The 24,684-nt window shown below is 39.6% G+C and overlaps 1 protein-coding gene across 2 annotated transcripts in view; it reads left to right on the top strand.

Moving 5' to 3' along the window:
- The window catches only part of LOC139967347 (macrophage mannose receptor 1-like), a 38,776-nt gene that overhangs the window by 2,766 nt on the left and 11,326 nt on the right, over window positions 1-24,684 (top strand). For both annotated transcript variants that reach the window (XM_071971037.1, XM_071971038.1), the window contains 16 exons: window positions 436-624; window positions 1,940-2,119; window positions 7,520-7,687; window positions 8,186-8,358; window positions 9,380-9,537; window positions 10,536-10,714; window positions 14,054-14,101; window positions 14,843-15,032; window positions 15,787-15,911; window positions 16,167-16,277; window positions 16,904-17,032; window positions 17,997-18,154; window positions 19,769-19,892; window positions 20,444-20,629; window positions 22,874-23,116; window positions 24,144-24,170. In XM_071971037.1, the coding sequence (XP_071827138.1) occupies window positions 436-624; window positions 1,940-2,119; window positions 7,520-7,687; window positions 8,186-8,358; window positions 9,380-9,537; window positions 10,536-10,714; window positions 14,054-14,101; window positions 14,843-15,032; window positions 15,787-15,911; window positions 16,167-16,277; window positions 16,904-17,032; window positions 17,997-18,154; window positions 19,769-19,892; window positions 20,444-20,629; window positions 22,874-23,116; window positions 24,144-24,170 (2,388 nt within the window). The remainder of the gene's footprint in view (window positions 1-435; window positions 625-1,939; window positions 2,120-7,519; window positions 7,688-8,185; window positions 8,359-9,379; window positions 9,538-10,535; window positions 10,715-14,053; window positions 14,102-14,842; window positions 15,033-15,786; window positions 15,912-16,166; window positions 16,278-16,903; window positions 17,033-17,996; window positions 18,155-19,768; window positions 19,893-20,443; window positions 20,630-22,873; window positions 23,117-24,143; window positions 24,171-24,684) is intronic.

Genomic DNA, 24,684 nt, shown 5'->3' with positions numbered 1-24,684 from the left:
ATTTATAAACTATTCTTATGACAAAGGCGAATTCAAGCGCAGTAAAGTAAATAAAGCAACTGCGCATGTAGTAGGGGTAACCCTAACTTTAACCCTAAACCCCAATCCTAACACTAACCCTAACCGGAAATTATTGTTACTCCTGGTCGTAAAAAATAGTACTCCTGTCATAAAAATAGCAACTGCGCATGCGTAATCGGAAATTATTCTTACGAACAGTCGTAAGAATAGCCACTTTGTTTGTAAAACAACGTTGTTCTTCTACATATGAAATATGATTGTAGCCTACCAAGTACCAATGAGCCACAGATGAGACCACAGGCAGTGCTTGAGGGTGGCATATATAGTTAGCTGACCAGGGTTCAGAAATTCCCACCACACTTACATTACAATTTTACAAGTACAAGTTTCTTTTTTATTTTCCTTTTTGGACAGATGGAGCTTCCATGTGTCGAAAGAACTGGGTACAGTATGGAAGCGAGTGCTTCTACTACAACACAAACACGCTCAACATTGCAGATGCCCAAGCCTATTGTGAGACCCAAGGTGGAAACCTTGCTAGTATTATCAGCTCTGGAGCCAGGGATACTATCAGGAACATGATTTCTACAACAGCTCATATCGGTAACAAAATTGATTTAGCATACCTTGCAGAAATGCATGTTCTTTATATAGAAACTTTAGAAAGTCTACAAACATATGGGGCACAAGCCAAAAGTGGGTCGAGAAAACTTTCCGTGATCAAGTTAAGGGATAACTGGCAGATTTCAGGAAATTAATCTACAGATTTCTGAGCTTGCTGACAGGGATGGATTACGTTACTTTGTTACATCAAGTTCATAATCCATGCTTGCATTCTGATCAGCATTGATTCTGAGAAGGGGGAGTCTTGAGGGTCGTTGTTCAGACCTCATGGTAGATCCTCGGTCATAAGAGGCATAGCATTGGATTTTTATAGCAACTATTTTGGCATTGCAAATGTCATATATTTAATTCACATGATGGTTTATTGTGCTGTGAGGCATCTATAGAGGTATAGAAGCCATTCTACTATATTGTAGAAAGAAATTATAATTGTTATCGCATTGACAATATTAACCAAATATGGCAATTTTGTTGTTGGATACTGTAAGACAACCTTTTGTACAAGAACAAGTACCATATCTAACTGTATGGTAATTTTGGCCTCTGTTATGGTCCTGTCTTGTAACTAAGTAGATATACCAAACATTTAGGTATTAATGTTGGAACACTATCCAACTTCAGGTTGAAATAGCAAGAGTGAAAATAATTAAAGCAAAACTTACTTTGCGGTTGTGTATCAATGAGATATATGAGCCAGAAAAACAAGCTAGCATCATTTAAACATGATTAACTGGTGTACAGATAAGTGATGGATTAGTGATGACCAGCTGATAGGAAGTATGGTGACCTAATTAATTATTTCTCGATGCACAAGGGAAAAGAATTTATGAATATAAACATTTTTGACTTTCATTTCACACAAAATGGCCATATTGAGACCTCAAATAGTGAGTAAGGAGAATGAGTATAAACTGTCATATGATCAATATGTTATCGTAGCAAATGATAGCAAAGTTAAAAGTAAATGACGGATTGGTGTGGTGCTGTGGTTGCAATTCAGTAATCTGCTAATTGCAGTATCTGATGCAATGAGTGGTGGTTAATGACTGACAAGCTCTTGTTGGGACAACCCAATACTGTACTGCCTTGTGCAGAGTCAGCCTAGTGACATTGCATGCTGCCATACATTATTCAGAACTTGGGGAAAGTTATGAGTACCTCAGTGGAATGAGAACTGAAATCTTTTATCACACTTCTTGGTGACAGGAATGAAAGATTAGGCAGTCTTACTGGTTTTATCAGTACCTATGGCTACGTTAATTACTTTAAATTTTTTGAATCTGAAATCTGGCAGGATTCACTGACCAGGACAGTGAAGGATCCTGGGTATGGGCGGATGGTACCTCTGTGAGTTACACCTCCTGGGCCAGCGGTGAGCCATCCTCTGACTATCGTTACAACTGTGCGGGCATTCGTACAGACGCTGGATGGGAGGATTATCGTTGCAGTGACACTCGTGTTAGTGTCTGTAAAGGTGAGTTGCCCACAGCCATTTTAGTTATATTAACCTTATAATTTACATGTTATTTTTCATATTTCAGAGTACTTTAATTATACTCTTGATTTAGATTTGTCAAGACTAACATTCTTAAGTTATTTATAAATTCATACCTTAACATGCATCAATATAGACCTCAGCTTTTGCATGCTGTTAGAAAGCTAAATTTTTCTTAAAGTACCGTCCTGCATAGTTAAACCTTCCAAGTTTCAGAAATTAAGAAATGTCAACTTAGACAATTAAATGTATTAGCAAGTGAGAATGCTTCATGGTGGGAATCAAAATGGTTGCTGAAGTTTGAACACTGCATGGTGACCATTATTAGACTTCCAAACATATTTGAGGTCAATACTGATGACCTTAAAGAAAATCTATTTTTGTTTGTAAATAAAAATCAATCCAATTTCTATGATCTAACTATACAGCCTTGCATGAGATGTACCAATAGCCTTTAAAATTGCCATTAATTTAAGGATCAGGTCAGTTGTTGTCATTACCTGATAATTTCATCCTTTGGAGGCAATATATTATGATACTTCACATGATTGGTAAGGGATCAGCTCTAATAGAATATGGATCAAATATGGTAATATATAAAACTCTGTGTTAAATTACCAATTTTTGAAGTCAATCAAAAGGGAAATTGGAAGAAATTAATGCATCTGTTGCCAGTTGGTCTTAAAGAGACTGCTGTCAATACTGACACTAAACTAGCCAGATATGCCGAAAAGGTACACAAAAGTCTTAAAATCTTACGACACAATGTTAGGCATATATTGATAGTTCTTGATTTCCTATTTGCCAGCTTGGTAGCCATCAATTTTGGGCAATTTTTGTTGCCACAAGTATTCATGATGATCATAAACTGAATTAAAGACATTTTGAATAATGGTACCATCAAATGATACCTCGTTCCGTCTCACTGGACTGTCCCTTTAATTGTGGTTAACAAGTTTACAAATAACAATTTATTGCTAATGGTAGTCCATGGCCATATACTTATCCATCAGCTCCCATACAGTATTGCTAATGGTAGTCCATGGCCATATACTTTTCCCTCAATTCCATACAGTATTGCTAATGGTAGTCCATGGCCATAAATTTATCCATCAGCTCTCATACAGTACATCTGTTGACAGTTGGTCTTAAAGAGACTGCTGTCAATACTGACACTAAACTAGCCAGATATGCCGAAAAGGTACACAAAAGTCTTAAAATCTTACGACACAATGTTAGGCATATATTGATAGTTCTTGATTTCCTATTTGCCAGCTTGGTAGCCATCAATTTTGGGCAATTTTTGTTGCCACAAGTATTCATGATGATCATAAACTGAATTAAAGACATTTTGAATAATGGTACCATCAAATGATACCTCGTTCCGTCTCACTGGACTGTCCCTTTAATTGTGGTTAACAAGTTTACAAATAACAATTTATTGCTAATGGTAGTCCATGGCCATATACTTATCCATCAGCTCCCATACAGTATTGCTAATGGTAGTCCATGGCCATATACTTTTCCCTCAATTCCATACAGTATTGCTAATGGTAGTCCATGGCCATAAATTTATCCATCAGCTCTCATACAGTACATCTGTTGACAGTTGGTCTTAAAGAGACTGCTGTCAATACTGACACTAAACTAGCCAGATATGCCGAAAAGGTACACAAAAGTCTTAAAATCTTACGACACAATGTTAGGCATATATTGATAGTTCTTGATTTCCTATTTGCCAGCTTGGTAGCCATCAATTTTGGGCAATTTTTGTTGCCACAAGTATTCATGATGATCATAAACTGAATTAAAGACATTTTGAATAATGGTACCATCAAATGATACCTCGTTCCGTCTCACTGGACTGTCCCTTTAATTGTGGTTAACAAGTTTACAAATAACAATTTATTGCTAATGGTAGTCCATGGCCATATACTTATCCATCAGCTCCCATACAGTATTGCTAATGGTAGTCCATGGCCATATACTTTTCTCTCAGTTCCAATACAGTATTGCTAATGGTAGTCCATGGCCCTATGCTTTTTCTTCAGCTCCCAAACAGTATTGCTAATGGTAGTCCATGGCCATATACTTTACTCTCAGTTCCAATACAGTATTGCTAATGGTAGTCCATGGCCATTTACTTTTCCCTCAGCTCCCATACAGTATTGCTAATGGTAGTCCATGGCCATATACTTTTCCCTCATCTCCCATACAGTATGACTAATGGTAGTTCATGGCCCTATACTTTTCCCTCAGCTCCCATACAGCATTGCTAATGGTAGGCAATGGCCCTATACTTTTCCCTCAGCTCCCATACAGTATTGCTCATTGTAGTCCATGGCCCTATACTTTTCTCTCAGTTCCCATACAGTATTGCTAATGGTAGTCCATGGCCATATACTTTTCCCTCAGTTCCATACAGTATTGCTAATGGTAGTCCATGGCCATTTACTTTTCCCTCAGCTCCCATACAGTATTGCTAATGGTAGTCCATGGCCCTATACTTTTCTCTCAGTTCCCATACAGTATTGCTAATGGTAGTCCATGGCCCTATACTTTTCCCTCAGCTCCCATACAGTATTGCTAATGGAAGTCCGTGGCCATATACTTTTCCTTCATCTCCCATACAGTATGACTAATGGTAGTTCATGGCCCTATACTTTTCCCTCAGCTCCCATACAGCATTGCTTATGGTAGGCAATGGCCCTATACTTTTCCCTCAGCTCCCATACAGTATTGCTCATTGTAGTCCATGGCCCTATACTTTTCTCTCAGTTCCCATACAGTATTGCTAATGGTAGTCCATGGCCATATACTTTTCCCTCAGTTCCATACAGTATTACTAATGGTAGTCCATGGCCATTTACTTTTCCATCAGCTCCCATACAGTATTGCTAATGGTAGTCCATGGCCATATACTTTTCTCTCAGTTCCCATACAGTATTGCTAATGGTAGTCCATGGCCATATACTTTCCCTCATCTCCCATACAGTATTGCTAATGGTAGTCCATGGCCCTATACTTTTCCCTCAGCTCCCATACAGTTTTGCTAATGGTAGTCCATGGCCATATACTTTTCCTTCATCTCCCATACAGTATGACTAATGGTAGTTCATGGCCCTATACTTTTCCCTCAGCTCCCATACAGCATTGCTAATGGTAGGCAATGGCCCTATACTTTTCCCTCAGCTCCCAAACAGTATTGCTCATTGTAGTCCATGGCCCTATACTTTTCTCTCAGTTCCCATACAGTATTGCTAATGGTAGTCCATGGCCATATACTTTTCCCTCAGTTCCATACAGTATTGCTAATGGTAGTCCATGGCCATTTACTTTTCCCTCAGCTCCCATACAGTATTGCTAATGGTAGTCCATGGCCATATACTTTTCTCTCAGTTCCCATACAGTATTGCTAATGGTAGTCCATGGCCATATACTTTCCCTCATCTCCCATACAGTATTGCTAATGGTAGTCCATGGCCATATACTTTTCCCTCAGCTCCCATACAGTATTGCTAATGGTAGTCCATGGCCATATACTTTTCTCTCAGTTCCATACAGTATTGCTAACTGTAGTCCATGGCCATATACTTTTCCCTCAGTTCCATACAGTATTGCTAATTGTAGTCCATGGCCATATACTTTTCCCTCAGCTCCCATACAGTATTGCTTATGGTAGTACATGGCCATATACTTTTCTCTCAGTTCCCATACAGTATTGCTAATGGTAGTCCATGACCATATACTTTTCCCTCATCTCCTATACACTATTGCTAATTGTAGTCCATGGCCATATACTTTTCCCTCAGCTCCCAGCCTCCCATACAGAATTGCTAATGGTAGTCCATTGCCATATACTTTTCTCTCAGTTCCCATACAGTATTACTAATGGTAGTCCATGGCCATATACTTTTCTCTCAGTTCCCATACAGTATTGCTAATGGTAGTCCATGGCCCTATACTTTTCCCTCAGCTCCCAAACAGTACTGCTAATGGTAGTCCATGGCCATATACTTTTCCCTCAGCTCCCATACAGTATTGCTAATGGTAGTCCATGGCCATATACTTTTCCCTCAGCTCCCATACAGTATTACTAATGGTAGTCCATGGCCATATACTTTTCCCTCAGCTCCCATACAGTATTGCTAATGGTAGTCCATGGCCATATACTTTTCCCTCAGCTCCCATACAGTATTACTAATGGTAGTCCATGGCCATATACTTTTCTTTCATCTCCCATACAGTATTGCAAATGGTAGTCCATGGCCATATACTTTTCCCTCAGCTCCCATACAGTATTGCTAATGGTAGTCCATGGCCATATACTTTTCCCTCAGCTCCCATACAGTATTGCTAATGGTAGTCCATGACCATATACTTTTCTCTCATCTCCCATACAGTATTGCTAATGGTAGTCCATGGCCATATACTTTTCTCTCAGTTCCAATACAGTATTGCTAATGGTAGTCCATGGCCCTATGCTTTTCCTTCAGCTCCCAAACAGTATTGCTAATGGTAGTCCATGGCCATATACTTTACTCTCAGTTCCAATACAGTATTGCTAATGGTAGTCCATGGCCATTTACTTTTCCCTCAGCTCCTATACAGTATTGCTAATGGTAGTCCATTGCCATATACTTTTCTCTCAGCTCCCATACAGTATTGCTAATGGTAGTCCATGGCCATATACTTTTCTCTCAGTTCCAATACAGTATTGCTGATGGTAGTCCATGGCCCTATGCTTTTTCTTCAGCTCCCAAACAGTATTGCTAATGGTAGTCCATGGCCATATACTTTACTCTCAGTTCCAATACAGTATTGCTAATGGTAGTCCATGGCCATTTACTTTTCCCTCAGCTCCTATACAGTATTGCTAATGGTAGTCCATTGCCATATACTTTTCTCTCAGCTCCCATACAGTATTGCTAATGGTAGTCCATGGCCCTATACTTTTCCCTCAGCTCCCAAACAGTACTGCTAATGGTAGTCCATGGCCATTTACTTTTCCCTCAGCTCCCATACAGTATTGCTAATGGTAGTCCATGGCCCTATACTTTTCTCTCAGTTCCCATACAGTATTGCTAATGGTAGTCCATGGCCATATACTTTTCCCTCAGTTCCATACAGTATTACTAATGGTAGTCCATGGCCATATACTTTTCCCTCAGCTCCCATACAGTATTGCTAATGGTAGTCCATGGCCATATACTTTTCCCTCAGCTCCCATACAGTATTACTAATGGTAGTCCATGGCCATATACTTTTCCCTCAGCTCCCATACAGTATTACTAATGGTAGTCCATGGCCATTTACTTTTCCCTCAGCTCCCATACAGTATTGCTAATGGTAGTCCATGGCCATATACTTTTCCCTCAGCTCCCATACAGTACACGGCCACCACCACAGGTTGCTATTGTCCGTTTGATACCACTCGCATGGACTGTGCCTGCTGTGTCAGTGGGGGAACTCATTGCGGTGTGGATTACATCGATCGTTGCTACCAGTCGGGCATCAGCGAATGCGCCTCGGCAGAACCTCTAGACGGTAAACGATTTTGTTATTCCACCAGATATGTTAAGACAGTGTAGTAGAATAGAAAACTGATTCAGAAATTATACTTAAATTTGAAAGGGGCAAAGAAATTGAATTTTTGCTGTCGTGTCTTATGGATAACAGGTCCTGTCTCAGGATTTTTAGTCCTGTGATTAGTTCTAAGCAAAACTTCTTAGCCCTTTCCAACTGCACAACTGGTATGTATTTGGTAGAAATTGTCACAATTAGGCCAGTTTTTTATATGCATGTGAAAATATTCTTAACATCAAAACTCACTTCTCTTGAATGTTTTCAAACTTTTATAACATGCATGTTTTGCCTGATTCTAATGTTCTTAGAAACAGAATATGTTGTGGAAGAAGTGTGAAGGAAGGTTTGGGTTAGGAAGATGGTTATATGAGAAAGTCTAAATGAGTGAGTTCCTATGCTACCTCTGTAACGCACTTGGACATAAATGTTCTGGAATGATTTTTTTCCATCTCCCCGTAGACTGGACAGTTATGATGAAGGTGGTGAAGAGCAGCACCACCAATGTCAGGAACTTGTGGGAGGGGTCGGACACCACCAACGATGGAAGCGCTACGGCTGCATGTCTGGGCTCTACGTCTTATAACTACAAAACGTCGGCTGCAAACAGTTTCGACACAAACAGTGTCAAACAGGTGTGACAGTACATCACATTCGATTTGACAGTGCTATATATATAGCCATATAGATGAAGGAAGCAGAGCTGTGGCTCTGAAAAAACTATCAGGCTCCCCTGGCTAGCTTTTGCTTTAGTATGGTATCCCATCCAAACATGACAATTGGTTTCCATGACAATTGTTAAGCTATGCAACCATGGTGACATACACATGCATGTCTGTGTGGTTGTATGTTGGTATATGCGTATATATATATATATGTGCGTGACACCAGCTGCTTATAAGCGTGATATCTCAAGACAGGATGGATCTCATGAGTGGGTATTAGTTGATGTTCAGTATTGAGTCCAAGAAACTCTATTGTGTTTAGTGAAAGTCAATTGTCATTTCAGGTCATCAGATGTCAAAATGCTAAAACAGTGTAAACAAAATTTCTTAAGAAGCGAAACTTGGATGGATTCACTACAAAACACTTGTATTGTCAGTATGAGCAGTATGAAAATCTTGTTTCTATCAGGTAATCTTCAAGAAATGTTCATACTGTCAATAGGAGTGCTCTGAAACATGATATGAGAGGACAGTTTATAGTTATCAGCATTAGCAAACATTGTCTCAATTGGCTGATCCGATTGCAGACTCATGAATATTCATATGGGATTGACATTTAAACAGCCAGTTGTTACAGTTTTCTAAAGCTACCTGTCTAAACTGTCCTCCCATATCATGCTTGAAAGCACTAATACTGACAGATAATGAATAATTCCTTACCTTCATCTGATAGCAACAAGATATTTCGTACTGCTCATACTGACAATAAAGGTGCTTTTGAAGGGTGACATGAGAGTAAAAAATTGTCACAATTGGGTGCATTTAAAAGTAATCACAAAGTAGGTCACCATTCTCTTATTTACAGATGCTGAATAATGCATATTGGAGCCACCCATTATTTACCTTAATTCATTCACTGTCTACATCCCAGCTGATATTTTCCACTTGTTTTCTTCTCTTGTTAATTCTTCTTTTTTTGTTTGTTTCAAAGGTGAAAGTTGGTTTCTTTCATGGTGGATACGAAATGAAAAGTTTGACATTTGACTCATCAGGAACAACAAGGACTGGGTTTTTTTCTTCCAGCCAATTGATCTATGCACCATACACGGATATCTACACTACCAGTATGAACTATTTCTCCATAGCTGGGTAGGTTGACACAAGAGAAATTCTTTAACACTGTATCTATGATATGAGTATGAACTATTTCTCCATTGCTGGGTAGGTTGACACAAGAGAAATTCTTTAACACTGTATCTATGATATGAGTATGAACTATTTCTCCATAGCTGGGTAGGTTGACACAAGAGAAATTCTTTAACACTGTATCTATGATATGAGTATGAACTATTTCTCCATAGCTGGGTAGGTTGACACAAGAGAAATTCTTTAACACTGTATCTATGATATGAGTATGAACTATTTCTCCATAGCTGGGTAGGTTGACACAAGAGAAATTCTTTAACACTGTATCTATGATATGAGTATGAACTATTTCTCCATTGCTGGGTAGGTTGACACAAGAGAAATTCTTTAACACTGTATCTATGATATGAGTATGAACTATTTCTCCATTGCTGGGTAGGTTGACACAAGAGAAATTCTTTAACACTGTATCTATGATATGAGTATGAACTATTTCTCCATAGCTGGGTAGGTTGACACAAGAGAAATTCTTTAACACTGTATCTATGATATGAGTATGAACTATTTCTCCATAGCTGGGTAGGTTGACACAAGAGAAATTCTTTAACACTGTATCTATGATATGAGTATGAACTATTTCTCCATAGCTGGGTAGGTTGACACAAGAGAAATTCTTTAACACTGTATCTATGATATGAGTATGAACTATTTCTCCATTGCTGGGTAGGTTGACACAAGAGAAATTCTTCATCACTGTATCTACCGTATGCTATGAGTATGAACTACTTTCTCCACAACTGGATCATTTTGTACTAGAGAAATTATTATTTAGCCTTTCTACTCTATAAAATGTGGACTATTTTATTCTGGCTGGGATGGGATGTATCAGAGGAATGATGTTACAGCCTATGTACCCCACTGGATTAAACTCTTTCATAGCTGGTAGGTACAGTTCATTCTTTAATGATCTCTTTTGTTCATTCCCATCGTTTTGCTCACAGTCATTATAGCATCAGCCGTCACTTCTTTGTGAGTCGGGCGTATGGAGGTTGTTCGGTGGACAGCGGATGGTTTGCTGTAGTGGACTACGGGAACAACGCCGGTTGCAACTGGGATACTTGGTGGACCAGACCTTATTTCATAGCGTCTACTGCATCTACGTACCAAACTTGGAATTCGGGTAATTATAAGAAAACTATAAAAAAAAATTATAACTATAAATATAAATTATAAGTCATATAAATAAGTTTATAAAATAATTTAATTTAATAAATTATAAAAAAATTATGTAAATAAATTATAAATTATAACTATAAAAAATTATAAAAGACTCTCCCACCATGATATCGGCTGTTACATAATGTGGGTGGCAGTGGCGGAGCTTGGGGTATTGATCAGGAGGGGCGAGAAAGGTCTGTAGGGGCGCTTTCGACACTATCTAAGCAGAGCGCCACCACAGGTTGGCGCGTAGCGTACAGAAATTTTTTGAGTAAAGATACACCCTAGATCGCCGGAAATGACCCTTTAGGGGCCTGGCTAATATTGCAGATAAACGAAGAATAAATAGGTGTCATCGCCAATTTATACCAACAAAATGTGGCAAATGTCAATATGAAGATGAAAGCGCAATAAAAAATTCAATAATCGCGAATAAGTAAAAAGTGGTAAAGCTGAAAAAGGCGCCAGCAGTCCACTTGAGTCTGTCAGGGGGGGCATTCACCCCCCCCCCCTGACTGTATGGACGCTCCGCCACTGGTGGGTGGTTGGGGTAGACGACCATTGTTTGGCATTCATGTCACACTTGCAGATTGCAAAATGGCATTTCAAAATAAAGGTGCATGGCTTTAATCACTCATGGTCATTTAACTGATATTTTCCTGGATATAATCAGATAATATCACAATCAGGTGTTCAACAGTTTCAACACACAACTGCCCATGTGCTGTTGAACAGTATATATTTGACAGCATAGTGTAACTGTCATCACTCTTTCCTAGTTCAAAAGCACCTTCAGAATTAAAATACGACAAGCCTCGCTGTAGATTTACGGGAATACAGACTGAAATGGTAACAACGTATGGAATTGCATCATTTCAAAAATCTTGCCAAATATATTGATAATTAGCATTACCCCATGGAATTACAAGGTTAAATATTATATGGAGGATTAAAGTCAAGGGGCATGCAGGGGGAAAGGGTGATGGGGTGGTGCATGCATGAAGAATTATGTGTTTATGGTTGCTCTATAGCTTGATGAGGGCACAATATCCAACCAGGGGAACAATGATGAAATAAACTTTGGCATACTTATACAATATTTACATTTGACCTTATTCAACTTTTGGATGCCAGGATATGGCATGGTATGGATCGACAATATTCGTGAGTCACCTGTACAGATGTGAAGAGACATGTGCAATCGATCTTTCAGTTCACTCTGAATTCAACCCACAATGTAATTATGCGAATAATTAACAATTCACACCCTTTATGTCATGGTCATAGCACCCAAGACTAGTTTCCTTATATTTGGGCTATTGCAATTCAGCGTGTTGAAACTCAAAAGTTGCATTTGTTGTTAAATTTGCTACTTTCATACTAAACCATCATAGGGAAAGATAACGTACCGGAAAGGACGATGTATTTATTACTTTAATTCCACCGAAATGTCACCGGAAATGATGAAATTAGGCAGGGATCTAAAGAGATTTTCCTATCAAAAGATCAAACAAAATTTTGAAAAGAGCTCTTTCAAAATTAATGGGATAATTTCTAGTCAATTTTTACTGTTTATGATTTTACTGGAAGGTGCGGTGAGATGTTCGATGGAAAGCGGTACAACATTGAGTGCCACCGCTTCAAAACGTTCCCGAAATTCGACATCCACTGGTATGGAGGCTCAGGGTTTGTGGGTCGCTGTGTTCAGTGTGAGTTTTGATGTCAGACCGCCCGGGCCCCTTCTGGCCACTTGCATCCCCCTCGTGTTCGAAACCGAAGACCCGGCGTAAAACCTCTGTTGACTTCTCGAAGGCTTCCACAGAGATCTCAATGCCCTGTAGAGGGTCCTCTGAGTCTCTGCTGAGAAGGCGGGCACTCACTTGGCTCTGAACAAGTTATATTCCCATGGGTTCTCCTGCCCTCTGAATATAGTCTGGCATCGGGTCACCTGCTACCGGTGCCGGTGGGAGTGACGTGGAAGGTGCAAGATGTTGCTCCGATACAGCCTGTCCCAGCTTCTGCAGCAACTGCCCCAGAAGATCCTTGACCTGTGATAGGAGAACCTGACCCGAATCTAGGGAATGTCTCCTACTGCGCTGGATCTCTACAAGGGCAAAGAGCTGGATCTCTACCGGCGGTGGGACGGCCGGTGTCTGTCCCAGGCTTCTACCGCGGCTGTGAGCCTTGGAAGCTTGCCGACTGTCACGGCTTCATCTGTGGCTCCGCCTGTCCGTGAGGGCTTACGGCTTCCTCAAGCGGACCAGACGTGCCTGGCTCCTCTGGGATCTCGGATGGCAGCCTGGGGTCTCAGCTGGTGGCGGCTTCTTTTTCCCTGAATTAGTGGAGCCGGACTTTCTTTTCTTTTTGGCAGCTTTGTCCGTCAGCCAGGCACTGACCATATCCCAGCCTTGCTGGGGCCAGTCCTGGCAAATCGAGCATGTCTGCTTTGGCCCACACGGACGGCCCTTTGGGCACAGATTATGCTTATCCCATAGTTTAAAATTGTCGAAACTGCTTGCACGATCCGCATTTATCCATAATGAAAACTTCCCCAAAATGAAACGTAATAGTCCAGTTTGGTCCTTACGTCGACAAAACGAACATAACGTTCGCAATCAGCGTTAGGAAGGAGAAATTAGGATAGTCCCATGCTAGTGTACGGGCGTAGCCTCGTTCCGCGAACAGTGTTCAAGAGGCAGCTAAAAACGAACGAAACTCTCGAAAGAAGAATCGTATACTTATCTAAACAGTTCAAAGTGAGAAACGTTGAAACAGATGCACAAATGGTGCATCCAAAGAGATAAAAAGATGTAAGATCATAGGCGTAGGAGGCTGGGGGGGGGGCTGGAGCCCCCCCAACCCAAATTTTTTGTGAAAGTTCGGCCATATGCTGAGAATTTTTCGGGCACCTACTGAAAGAAGAAAGCCCCCCCAAATCAAATTAGGCTCCTACGCTTATGTGTAAGATGAGAAGGATTGGTGAAGTTATCAAGAGCGATAGAAGAGCGATGCTGTACCTAGAGCATGGCAATTATATACGGAAGGGAGATGGCCGTGCACGCACACAAAGAATTGCCAGATACTAGAGTGAGGTAAATATGGTAATGCATAGGTTATATGAGGTGAGAGAGTATGCGATGTGAATTGCATCATTCACTTAAAGAAAAAAAAATTAAAGAAAGAAAGAAAGAAGAAAAGAATCCTCTTTACATGCTGTACTTCAGTTCTAAAATTTGTATAATTTTTTATTTTATTAATTACTAGACATCCTTTAAACTGTTTTGTTTTCTTTCTTTCACAGGTAGTTGGACATACCCTGACATATTTGCAATTTTGTACAAATATGATGGTTAGTCTATTTTATTTATTACCGTTTTAAATGGGGTTTAGCTCAATATTTTCCAAACATTTTCCTTTATTCCCAATATTGTTTGCAATGATCAAACTTTCTGGTGCTTAAAGATCAAAGTAATATAGAATACCTATTGTTGCCAATAAGCTACTAAGCAGTCACCATGCATTCACAACCAAAGGGATTGTTTAAAGAAAAAATAATTAAGGTTTCTTCTAATCATTGAAAATTACCATGAATTACTTAGAATTTAATATGCATTAATTGAAAAAAATATTAAGGAATGTGCCATTACAGAGGATTTACATGAATGGAATGCTTTAGCAGTCCTCTTCCAATTTTTTCAATAGCACAGGTTTGAACTAATTGACATTAATTGTAATGGCATTGTTGTTTCGTCAAATCCATTGTTGTGCATTTACCATTTTACATATTTAAATAAAGAATTTTATGAGACAGTAACATTGAATTTATGGAAATTGGAAATTATGATGAATTACTCAGATTTTTAATATGCAATAATTGAAAATATTTAAGAAATGTGCCATTACAGAGAACTGACATGAATGGAATGCTTTAGCAGTCCTCTTCCAATTTGTTCATTAGCACATGTTTGAATTAATTGAAATAAATAGTAATAATGGCATTGTTTTGTCTAATCCATTGTTGTGCATTTACCATTTTACAAATTTAAATACAGAGACAGTAACGTTGAATTTATGGGAATTTTCTTTTCAGTGGCGGAAAACACCGACATGGACATTTGTGACAGCGGCTGGACAAACATGGGCAACGCCTGTTACAGGGCTGTCTTAGAACAGAAGAGTTGGTTTGATGCATTGGATGCTTGCAGAAACCTCAGAACCGATGCGGATCTTGTGAGCATTCTGGACGGAAACGAAAACCTGCAGACGTTAGCCATGTCCAGGTAACACATTGTGCCAATTGGTAATGTGTAGTTTTTGTGGGAAGTAAGAATGCAGTTACTATGTGAAGACAAGTAAGCTTGCTCTGTTGTTATTTTACTGTTATGAAGACCCACAGACAGTTTGGTAACGTGACATGTTCACTGGTGACATCTATCTATAGATATTGGGATAAAGAAATTGGTGAGGGAATCAAGTTTAAAACTCTGCATTATTCATTGCCTGCAGCGACTGTTAACTTGGATCCTGACGTTTCTGTATTAGGGACGGTATAACTTTCTTCTGTCCAGTGAAGCTAACAGAAGTTTCTCTAGATGGGCAGTGACTTATAAGCCTATATTACACTGTATTGGTATCAATTTCAGAAGAATTCTCAGTAACATATTTAATCATTTATATGCAAGACTAGAAAAGACTTGGGACCATGTCTTTTGTTTTTTCTTCTTGGTTTCCCGAAAGGGGAAACTTTGGTGTTACTCTAACTGACCTTGCAAAATTGTGAAGGGGACCGCCGATTGCAAAGTCAGCAATGGCTTTATTCTGCGATTTGCAAAGTCGGTAAATTACTATTACGGTTAGATTCATTCGACACGGCAGCATACTGAAACTTTGTACTCAAAGCCGAAGCCAAAGTGAATTAACCAGGTTGCACATCAGGAGTCTATATGCATGCAAAGTTCTTCGATACCACCGTCATTATACCTTCATCGGGAAACGTTTCATGCCGCGGTTCTGATTTTTTTTCTTGTATACTAGACGAACTCACACGGAGAACAACTACTGGATCGGATTGAATGATCTGAATTCAGAAGACTCTTGGGAGTGGTCAGACGGATCTACCAACAGCTATACTAACTGGAATTCAAATGAACCAAATAATAGTGAGTATAAATGAGAAACCGGGCAGATACTCAACCAGATAGTGGCGAAATTCGTGCAGGCATTTTCTTCCATTCCCCAACCTGCAACTGGTAAGCAGTTAATCTCAACACTAGTTTGTAAGCAAGTCTTTATTTCTTGAAGGTTTTAACCGAGACTATGTCAACGAATCGAACGGTTCTGGAGTCTTTCAACTCTGCTTTCGTTACCGCACGTGCACGTTAATCGTCTCTCTTTCTTCCCTCCCCATCCTCCAGGCAACGACAGAGAGAATTGTGCGGCGATGAGATGGAGCGAAGACGGATCTTGGAATGATGCAGACTGTGATACTACTTATTACTTTATTTGCAAATATCCTCTTGTCACAGGTAAATTGGGTATTGAAGAAACATCTTCCTCTTGATGAACTTTTAAAGTTCTGGAATATACCACCAGAGTAAGATCAAATAGTTAGAGTCATAGGAATTGTGTGATGGATGACTGTAAACTTAAACCATGCACTGCATCATGTGACACATTTTGGAGCAAAGCCTTCTCTTAAGTAAACACGATTAATCTCTAGCCACGTTACTTGTGAGCATTTATACCCCAGTACCTCAAGCTCTTCTTTATTCCATCTGGGTTGTCATTTTTTATTTTATCACATTTTTAAGGAGGCCTCAATCCACACCATGTAACGGCAGATGCCTCACCAGTTTAGGCATTTCTTCGCATGGATCGTGTACGAGATGCACATATGTAGATATTACACGAAAAGAAATCTGTCTCTTTCATCTTGAAATTTTGAGAACCAAAGAGTAAGAGCAGCATGTGGTTTAGTTTGATAAATTGCAGTGACTTGTTTTTGAATAACAGTCGGAAGGTATGTGGATAAAAATGCCGGAAATTAGCAACTTGATATATACGTTAACTCGGTATGTAAAGCAGCTCTGACCTTTGACACAAGATACTGCCCATGAGATTTCATGGTGATTTTCCTCTTTAATTCTGACAGCGTCGTGTGCAGAATGGAAGAGGAAGGGTTACTCGAGCAGTGCGTACTACACGGTGGACCCTGACGGAAGGAATAACGGCCAGGATCCATTCAGAGTCTATTGTGATATGTCATCTGATGGGAGTACAGGTACTTATATGCAGAGAGCATTACATTGAAATGGTAATACAGCTGTGCAAAACACTGATTGGTAAAAAAGAGAAGGGCTGATAAAGTCTCCATCACCCATGCAGGCCCATAGCCATGCAGAGAAACCGATTTGGGAAGAGGGGGGTGGCATATCAATGCAGGAGGATCACCGTCCTGGGGGAGGGGTCTGAAGGGAGGGGATGCCCCCTCCCCTGTGAGATATTTGAACTTATCTCATGAGGGGGAGCTTAGATGCCAAATGATGAAATATTTTCCATCTTTTTCCCTACATTTGTATTCTTTTTTTCTTCTGTTTTTGTACAAATTTAGTTTTTCTTGAGATAGAAATTTTGAAAAAAGAAATGGAAAATTTGGAGAGGATTGGGGGGGGGGGGGTGGTTACGTGCCTGCCCTCACCTGCTGCTGTCTTGGTTGCCTTCATTGGATACCTCGTTGTGGTTTTTCGTGGAACTTCATGCAAAAAGTAGTAGGACACACTCTGAATTACAGTCTGTTTTATATCATTTTATTTTTCTCTGGAATCAGAGAAAAGACATTGGATATATTGCTCATCTGGTAGAGAGAGTCAAGCTCACTGATGCACATCGTATTCTGCAGAAAGCTGCATTTACTCTGTCTTTTTTACTGACAGGAGATGAGATAGATAAAAATTAACTTTGCAAAAAAATGGGATTTAATTGGAAAATGATTGGCTGTTATAAAATCGCCATTAATTGTTTGACGTAGACTTATAAGCTTGGAAGTGCTTAATGCGAGTGCAGTGCAATGAAGGAAAGCGGGTGTGTACGACAAATGTGATCTTGCCAGTGCCTGACATTTGGTCTAATATTTATTAAAGAAATGTGAACCTCGAGTTAATATAAATTCTTGCCATATTCTTCCAAAATTGCAGGTGCTTATATATATACTAATATAGAATTAAATTCCATTTTTAACATGATAGGCATAGCCAGGATACAACACAATCAAGAAATCCGCACGAGGATTTCGGGATACGAGGACCCTCTCTCCTATTCCCTAGGTGTACGTTACGAGGACGTCAGCTACACCCAGGCTGCTGTGTTAGCAGATATCAGCAATGAATGTTACCAGTACATCAAGGTAAACATATATACCAGGGTAACTTAAGGAGTCTTTGTTGCAGTATTTGCCAAATCTCCCAGGCCTGTTTTAATGCATGGATTGTCCTGGCTTTGAATAAAGGTAATCTCAAATTCTCATGATTATGCCTTCCTGCAAGATTCGATTTAAAATATTTGACTACTGTTTTTGTCTGAAATGGAGTTTGCCATTGATTCACCATATTTTGTCCATATAATCTCCCCTTTATTTTTGGATTGTGACTCCCTCACCTCCCCCTCATATTTTTGTGGAAAAGACCACTCAATTGGCTGGGTCTGCTCTGTCACGGTGGAAAGAATTCAAGTGGCGAATGAGGGTGTTTTGCATGTGTTGTGACTATGATGGTCAGTACTACTGTAGCATGGGGTAGAGGGACAATTTCTGCACTTGAGAAAAGTACATTTGCTTGACACACATTCCCACCCTCCAACATGCTAAGAATTGCTATAAACTTTCTCAAGAGCAATGTCCTTTCTGGAACGTTTGACCAATCAGATTATAACCAGACATTGAAGAGTTTCCAATGAGAGCTGTACAAAATTGTTTCAGTTTTAAGGTGTGATGCTTTTAGGGGACAATTAAAGTGAACCATCAATACCTGACCTTCTAACATATTTGGGAGTAGGGTGGGGGGGGGGGGGGTTAATACACAAATAGTGACACACATAACCTTATATTGATTTCAGGTACATTAGTTTGAAATGACAAATATCGAGTTTGGTTTTTTATGTTTTTATATATATATATATGTATAAACATATATATATATATCAGTGTTTTTTATGCATTTTTGCAATATTTGTGCTAACAATAAACATGATGTTTACCTGTCAATAATTTTGTCTCTGCTATGTCAGCCTTTCCATGCAATATGTAAGAAGTTGAGCAGCTATTTTGAGCTACAAGTGTTGTGGGTTGCAACAATCAGATGGTAACATTTTATTCCGTGCAAGCACAGATGAACCCTAGTTTAATCGAGTGAGAAATTTCAAAAAATAATTATGATCATTATAATTATAATTATTATTATGATTTTTTTCACAGTTCAGGAGTAGGGATGTGGCCACATAATGAATTACTGTACAATGTATCAATATTATTCAGCAATTCAATTAGAGGAAATGATATGTAAGCAAAATCTACTAGCTGATACTTTTCAGTGAAATTTCTTCTAAAATTATCCCAGAATGGGAGCAAAGTCATTTAAACGCCATAGATATTCTTTACATTTAATTGTGGAGGGTCAAATACAAAGACATGCATGTAAATCAAATCACTTACTGAAAACAAGAAAAATTAATGTCAAATCCTCCCTTGCCATTTCCTCTGTGTGTCTTATTGGTTGTCAGACAGTCATGCCATCTGTGCCGGGTTTTTCATTGCTCTGCGTAACCCGTAACAGTCACCATGATCGGTTGGCATCACAAAAACCCCTCGACCTATTAACAAACAAAACAGAAAAAAATGAAACATGATCCATATCTAGCATCACTTGAAGTTTGTACAATGTGAAGATCAAAGCACATACAATCGGAACTAGTAGGGTTTTCTGGAGACGTTTATAATCATGAAACCTTGTCTCGTCATTTCTAGTGGGAATGTAAGGGTAGCACAATGGACGCCGACTACACTGCCTGGTACGACAGAGACGGTGCCAAGATATCGTACTGGGGTGGGGCAACGCAGGGGACCGACTACTGCCAGTGTGGCGCACAAGGTGAGTCAACAGACGGAGCATTTGAAATTCCGCTCTTTTAGCAGTGGCGGAGCGTCCATACAGTCCTGACGGACTCAAATGGACTGCTGGCGCCCTTTTCAGCTTTTTACCAATTTTTACTTATTCGCGATTATTGACTTTTTTATTGTGCTCTCATCTACCTATTGACATTTGTCACATTATCTTATTATCATTATTAGCAAGGCCCGGAGAGGGTCATTTCCAGCGATCTAGGGAGTATCTTTACTCAAAAAATTTCTGTACGCTCTGTGCCAAGCTGTGGTGGCGCTCCGCTTAGATAGTGTCGAAAGCTTCCTTACAGACCATTCTCGCCCCCCCCCTGACCAATACCCCTAGCTCCGCCAAATTAGTAGTTTCTAATTTTTCAAAACAGCTGGAGAAAATCTACTAGTACCTGCATGACTGCTGTGTAATGTGTAAGTTTGACCGGCTGACCCGACCTAGTTACGTGGTCTAAAATTTTCACGCTTAAAATCTCGGCCACCTAAGCTGACCAAGGAATGCTTCGTTTTCTTTGTCAATTCTCATAGGAAATTGTGTGAACGGGAAAATCTGCCAGTGTAGTAATAATGACCAGACTTGGAGGACAGACGATGGCTATTTGACCTACAAGGACGATCTGCCGGTTACGAAGATCAACTTTGGCGACACCGGGGACAGTTCCGAGGAAGGGTACATTACGCTGGGTTCTCTCTACTGCAAAGGAGATGTGTCATGTAAGTTAAACATTGCATGTTTGAACCAGTAGCTGAACCACAGTACTATGTGTGTGTATTTTTTTTGTTTTTTCGTATGTGTGTGTATACAGCTGTGTCGAGTTCAATGATATGATGAGACTTGTACTCATGAAGTACATGAGCAGTGATTTTTCTGCCTGATAAGATATGAACAACACCAGCCTACATTGTTCATCTCTCTTTTGAAAGGTAAGAGAGTTAGTCTCTGATGTGTCATTGTCCAAAATAAAATGTAGATGATTACCTGGCTAGCTGTAAAAAGCAAGGGCATCAATCCCACTCAGAAAGTGAGAGGGGGGGGGGGACATGATTGATTATGGATGAAACTTAAGGAGTGGGCATGTAGCGCACACCGCAAGCACCTTGGCGCAAAGCCTTTATCGGGTGGAGTCCACGCGCCCGCCTTAGAGCCCCTGATGGGGTCCAGGGGCAAGCCGGGGGGGGGGCAGGGGCTGACTCACATCTGGAGGTCTTCAAGTTTGCTCCTGTTTGGTCCCTGAATTGATATGTCAGTCATAAATGCATCTTGACAAAAGTCACATCTGACAAGTGACTAGATTTCAATTAAGAAAGACATCAATTTAACATCCAGGTGTACCTTAGGGCCATTATCATGATTAGTAAAATTGAAACTTAAACCAAACACAGAAACTACATTGTTAAACTTTGCTCTATAACTTTGCCTATATGTAACAGATAGATGTAATAAATATATTTATGGACCGTAGTTTAACATTAGACTGCCACACAGATCTTAGAAGCTCTTTACATTTGATGTTTTTGTAACCAAAGTCGTGAAAAAAAAAATAGACACATGGTCATCGCATCCACATTCGTGCGTATACCTGATGAGGCGTTAGAATAAACCATGTGTCCTTTTTTAAGCCCATTCCTACAGTTTGTGCCTAGAATCTTGAAGTTGCACACAACTGACTAATGACATCAGAAGAAATCATATGTTCGTTTTGCTAAAACTAACTGAAATAGCGCTTACTCTATGTCCATGCGTTCACATTAACGTTTCATTTAGGAAGTGGAAATCTCAAGGGAACAGCTGCCTCCCCCCTCCCACCAAGCTACGGCCCTGAATATTTGTGAACACATGTACATAACTACTAAACTAGAACTTGAGGTATAATGAGTAACATGGGTATAACAACAACATGACTAGCGGCTTAGCACCGGCCAGGCTTAGCACCATATATGTACCTATGAATGCTTAACCAAACTAAATGCACAATATAATGCACAAGTAGTGTTATTTTGCTTGTACATCATGATAATACAACATACCATAATAAAAAATATTACTGGAAAGAAGATTAGTGAATGCTGCAGGCTTCCATTATCTGCTGGCTGAACATATAACCTCAGCCGCATATGGGTGCGGTTCCTCGTTTAGTTTACGCTATAAATTTCAACCCAGTGGGAAAAAGTTCTCTAGCTGTTTCATTGGGAGTCGGTTGAGCAGATAAGAATAAAACATTAATAACTGTTAACTACTAATCTTATAGCACAATTTTTGAGCTCCTTTTGACACGAGTCATTATGAGCCTGATAGGCCAAGTGTCTACACGAGCCAATAACTATAAACCTGGGGGGTGAGGGGGGGGACATTTGATATTGTGTCCCCAGCTCTTGAGAAAGTGGGAGGACGTGTCCCATCTTCCCCCCATGATTGACGCCCCTGGTAAAAAAATAACTAGAACCTACATTTTGCTTTTTTACTTTTGTTGGGGTGGGGGAGGGGAGGAGGCTGGACTATGACATATTACTATTATCTCATTTCTTTACTTTCTTTTGATTGGGATTGACCTGTTTCGTTAAGCACAGAGAGCAGCTACCTTGATTTGGCGCTATATGAATACACTGTATCATAATTATTATTATTATTAGAAGCAATTAAAACCTTGCATCTGGGAGCTTTTGAGTTTGAGCCCTAATCGCCTCCATCCAAGAGCAATTGACATTTTGCCTGTCTTCCAAATGGTAACATATATCCAAAATGGTCTAGGACTCTAACTTGAAATAGCCAGATCAGCGTAGCTATAAAGTGTACATTGTAACCATTGTAAACCGACTGCCTTCCAGAGTAGTTCTTGACTAATTTTGAGGATAATGTTATCCTTTAACTAAGGGTATTAAAATTCCTCTGAAGTTTAAAAATAACATCTATCAATTTTAGTGGAGTGAACTTTCATTTTACTTTCCCTTCGGATGTAGACATGGTCACGACCAGGACAGATTTCATGTTGATCAGGGAAGCTCACATCGACGGCTTCAACAACCTCTACATCTCCGGAGTAGATCAGAACTCCTGCGCCTCGACCTGTGCCGACTCGACCGATTTTACTTGCCGTTCGTTCGATTACAAACCGTCCACCAACGAATGCTGGCTGAGTGAGGAAAACGACAAAACCCAGGCAACGGGATCAGGTTCGACGTATCACCTCTTTGTTCGAATCTGTGAGTTTTATGATGATTATACAACTACGGTTACTATATATACACGATAGATTCTTTCACACGTACTGGCAAGTTTGTCCTTTTTGCAATTGTTAATACTGATCCAATATACTTCACCGATCTATACATTTTTCACCATTTTTCTCATTTTGCAAGTAAAACATCATGTTAGAGATGACGAAAGTACAGAATAATTAGTATAGAATTTGTTTACTTGTATAATCGCTTCTTTGCTTGTTTGTTACTAGCTACTTTTGAACGCATTAGGACGCATGATTGCAGGGTTCCTGCAATTTATCTAGGGGGTCCCACGAAAATGTTTTGTCTTGGGGGGAATTTCCTGCAACAGTTCCTGTTACTTCCTGCAAGTAGCACCATTACTGTAGTTACAAGACTTGCCAATAACAAGCCGGATGTTATAAAGTTTTGTTGATTTTTGTAAGGAGTAACCTGATTGGTCAAATCTTTCCAAAAAGAAAACACTGGCTTTGTTAGTTCGGCACTGCACAGTGTGTATTGGTCGCATTGGTCGATCATGTGTACTGCACTGTATGTACTATATGTGCATTAAATATCGGTCCGGGCATATGTACATACATCTAACTACTAACAGCATCAAATCCCCTACCCCCAATTTTTATTTTTTGAAACCCCTCCCCCCCAAAAAAAATAAATTAAACATCCTAGGGCTAACACTGCTATCAATCAACACAATCACATCAAAAAACACAATCACAACAAAAACTGTACAATATCAATATTTTGTCTTGCAAACCTAATACAGTAAATTATTACCCTACATGCTAGTGCAAATTTGTAAAGGATGCAAGGCAAACTTTGAGAGTATGGGACCATTAGAAAGGAGCTGGTTTTATTGATGCTCACTTATTTAAATGCCCTTGTCAGGGTTCATGGCGACAGACCGCTGGGGTGTACTATTACTTCATTATTTAATAATCCCAATATTTCACTTTTTCAATCAAATTTACTAGATATTTTTCTTGTGTTTTCCATTTCCTTCTCCCAGTTGACAGACAAGAAAATCAGGCGAGAGGTAAGAATGCTTTTAAACCCTCCAACCGAGTTGTTGGCAGGGAATTTATGTAGCTTTCTGTAATGTGTGTGTTGTGCATGATATTACCAAAGGTATACAAATAAATGAATTTGATTATGTCTCATCAAGACTTTCTGTTAGCCAAATTACTTTTTATCCTCATTTAACACTGGTTCATGCCTTTATTGTCACATCTCGTCTAGATTGTGGTAATGCTGTCTTAGCTGGTCTTCCCAAACGTTTAACAAACAAGTTACATGTTGTGCATAATAGTGCAAGCTAGAGTGATTCTTAACATGAGAAGATCCAAAACAGATCTCCTCAGCTTTATATCACCTTCACTGATGGCTTCCAATTCAACAAAGAATCAACTACAAAATTCTTTTGCTTACATGGAAGGCCCTTCATGCATGGCAAACACCTCAATATTTGTGCGATCTCATCTCCCCTTACAAGCCAACTCGTTCTCTCCACACTCAACATGCTAATCTCCTTATTGAGCCTTGCTTCAAAT

Source organism: Apostichopus japonicus, chromosome 5, assembly GCF_037975245.1.
Source record: "Apostichopus japonicus isolate 1M-3 chromosome 5, ASM3797524v1, whole genome shotgun sequence".
NCBI lineage: Eukaryota > Metazoa > Echinodermata > Holothuroidea > Aspidochirotida > Stichopodidae > Apostichopus > Apostichopus japonicus.
Note: the sequence above shows the minus strand (reverse complement) of the source record. Positions and strands in the feature narration are given on the sequence as shown.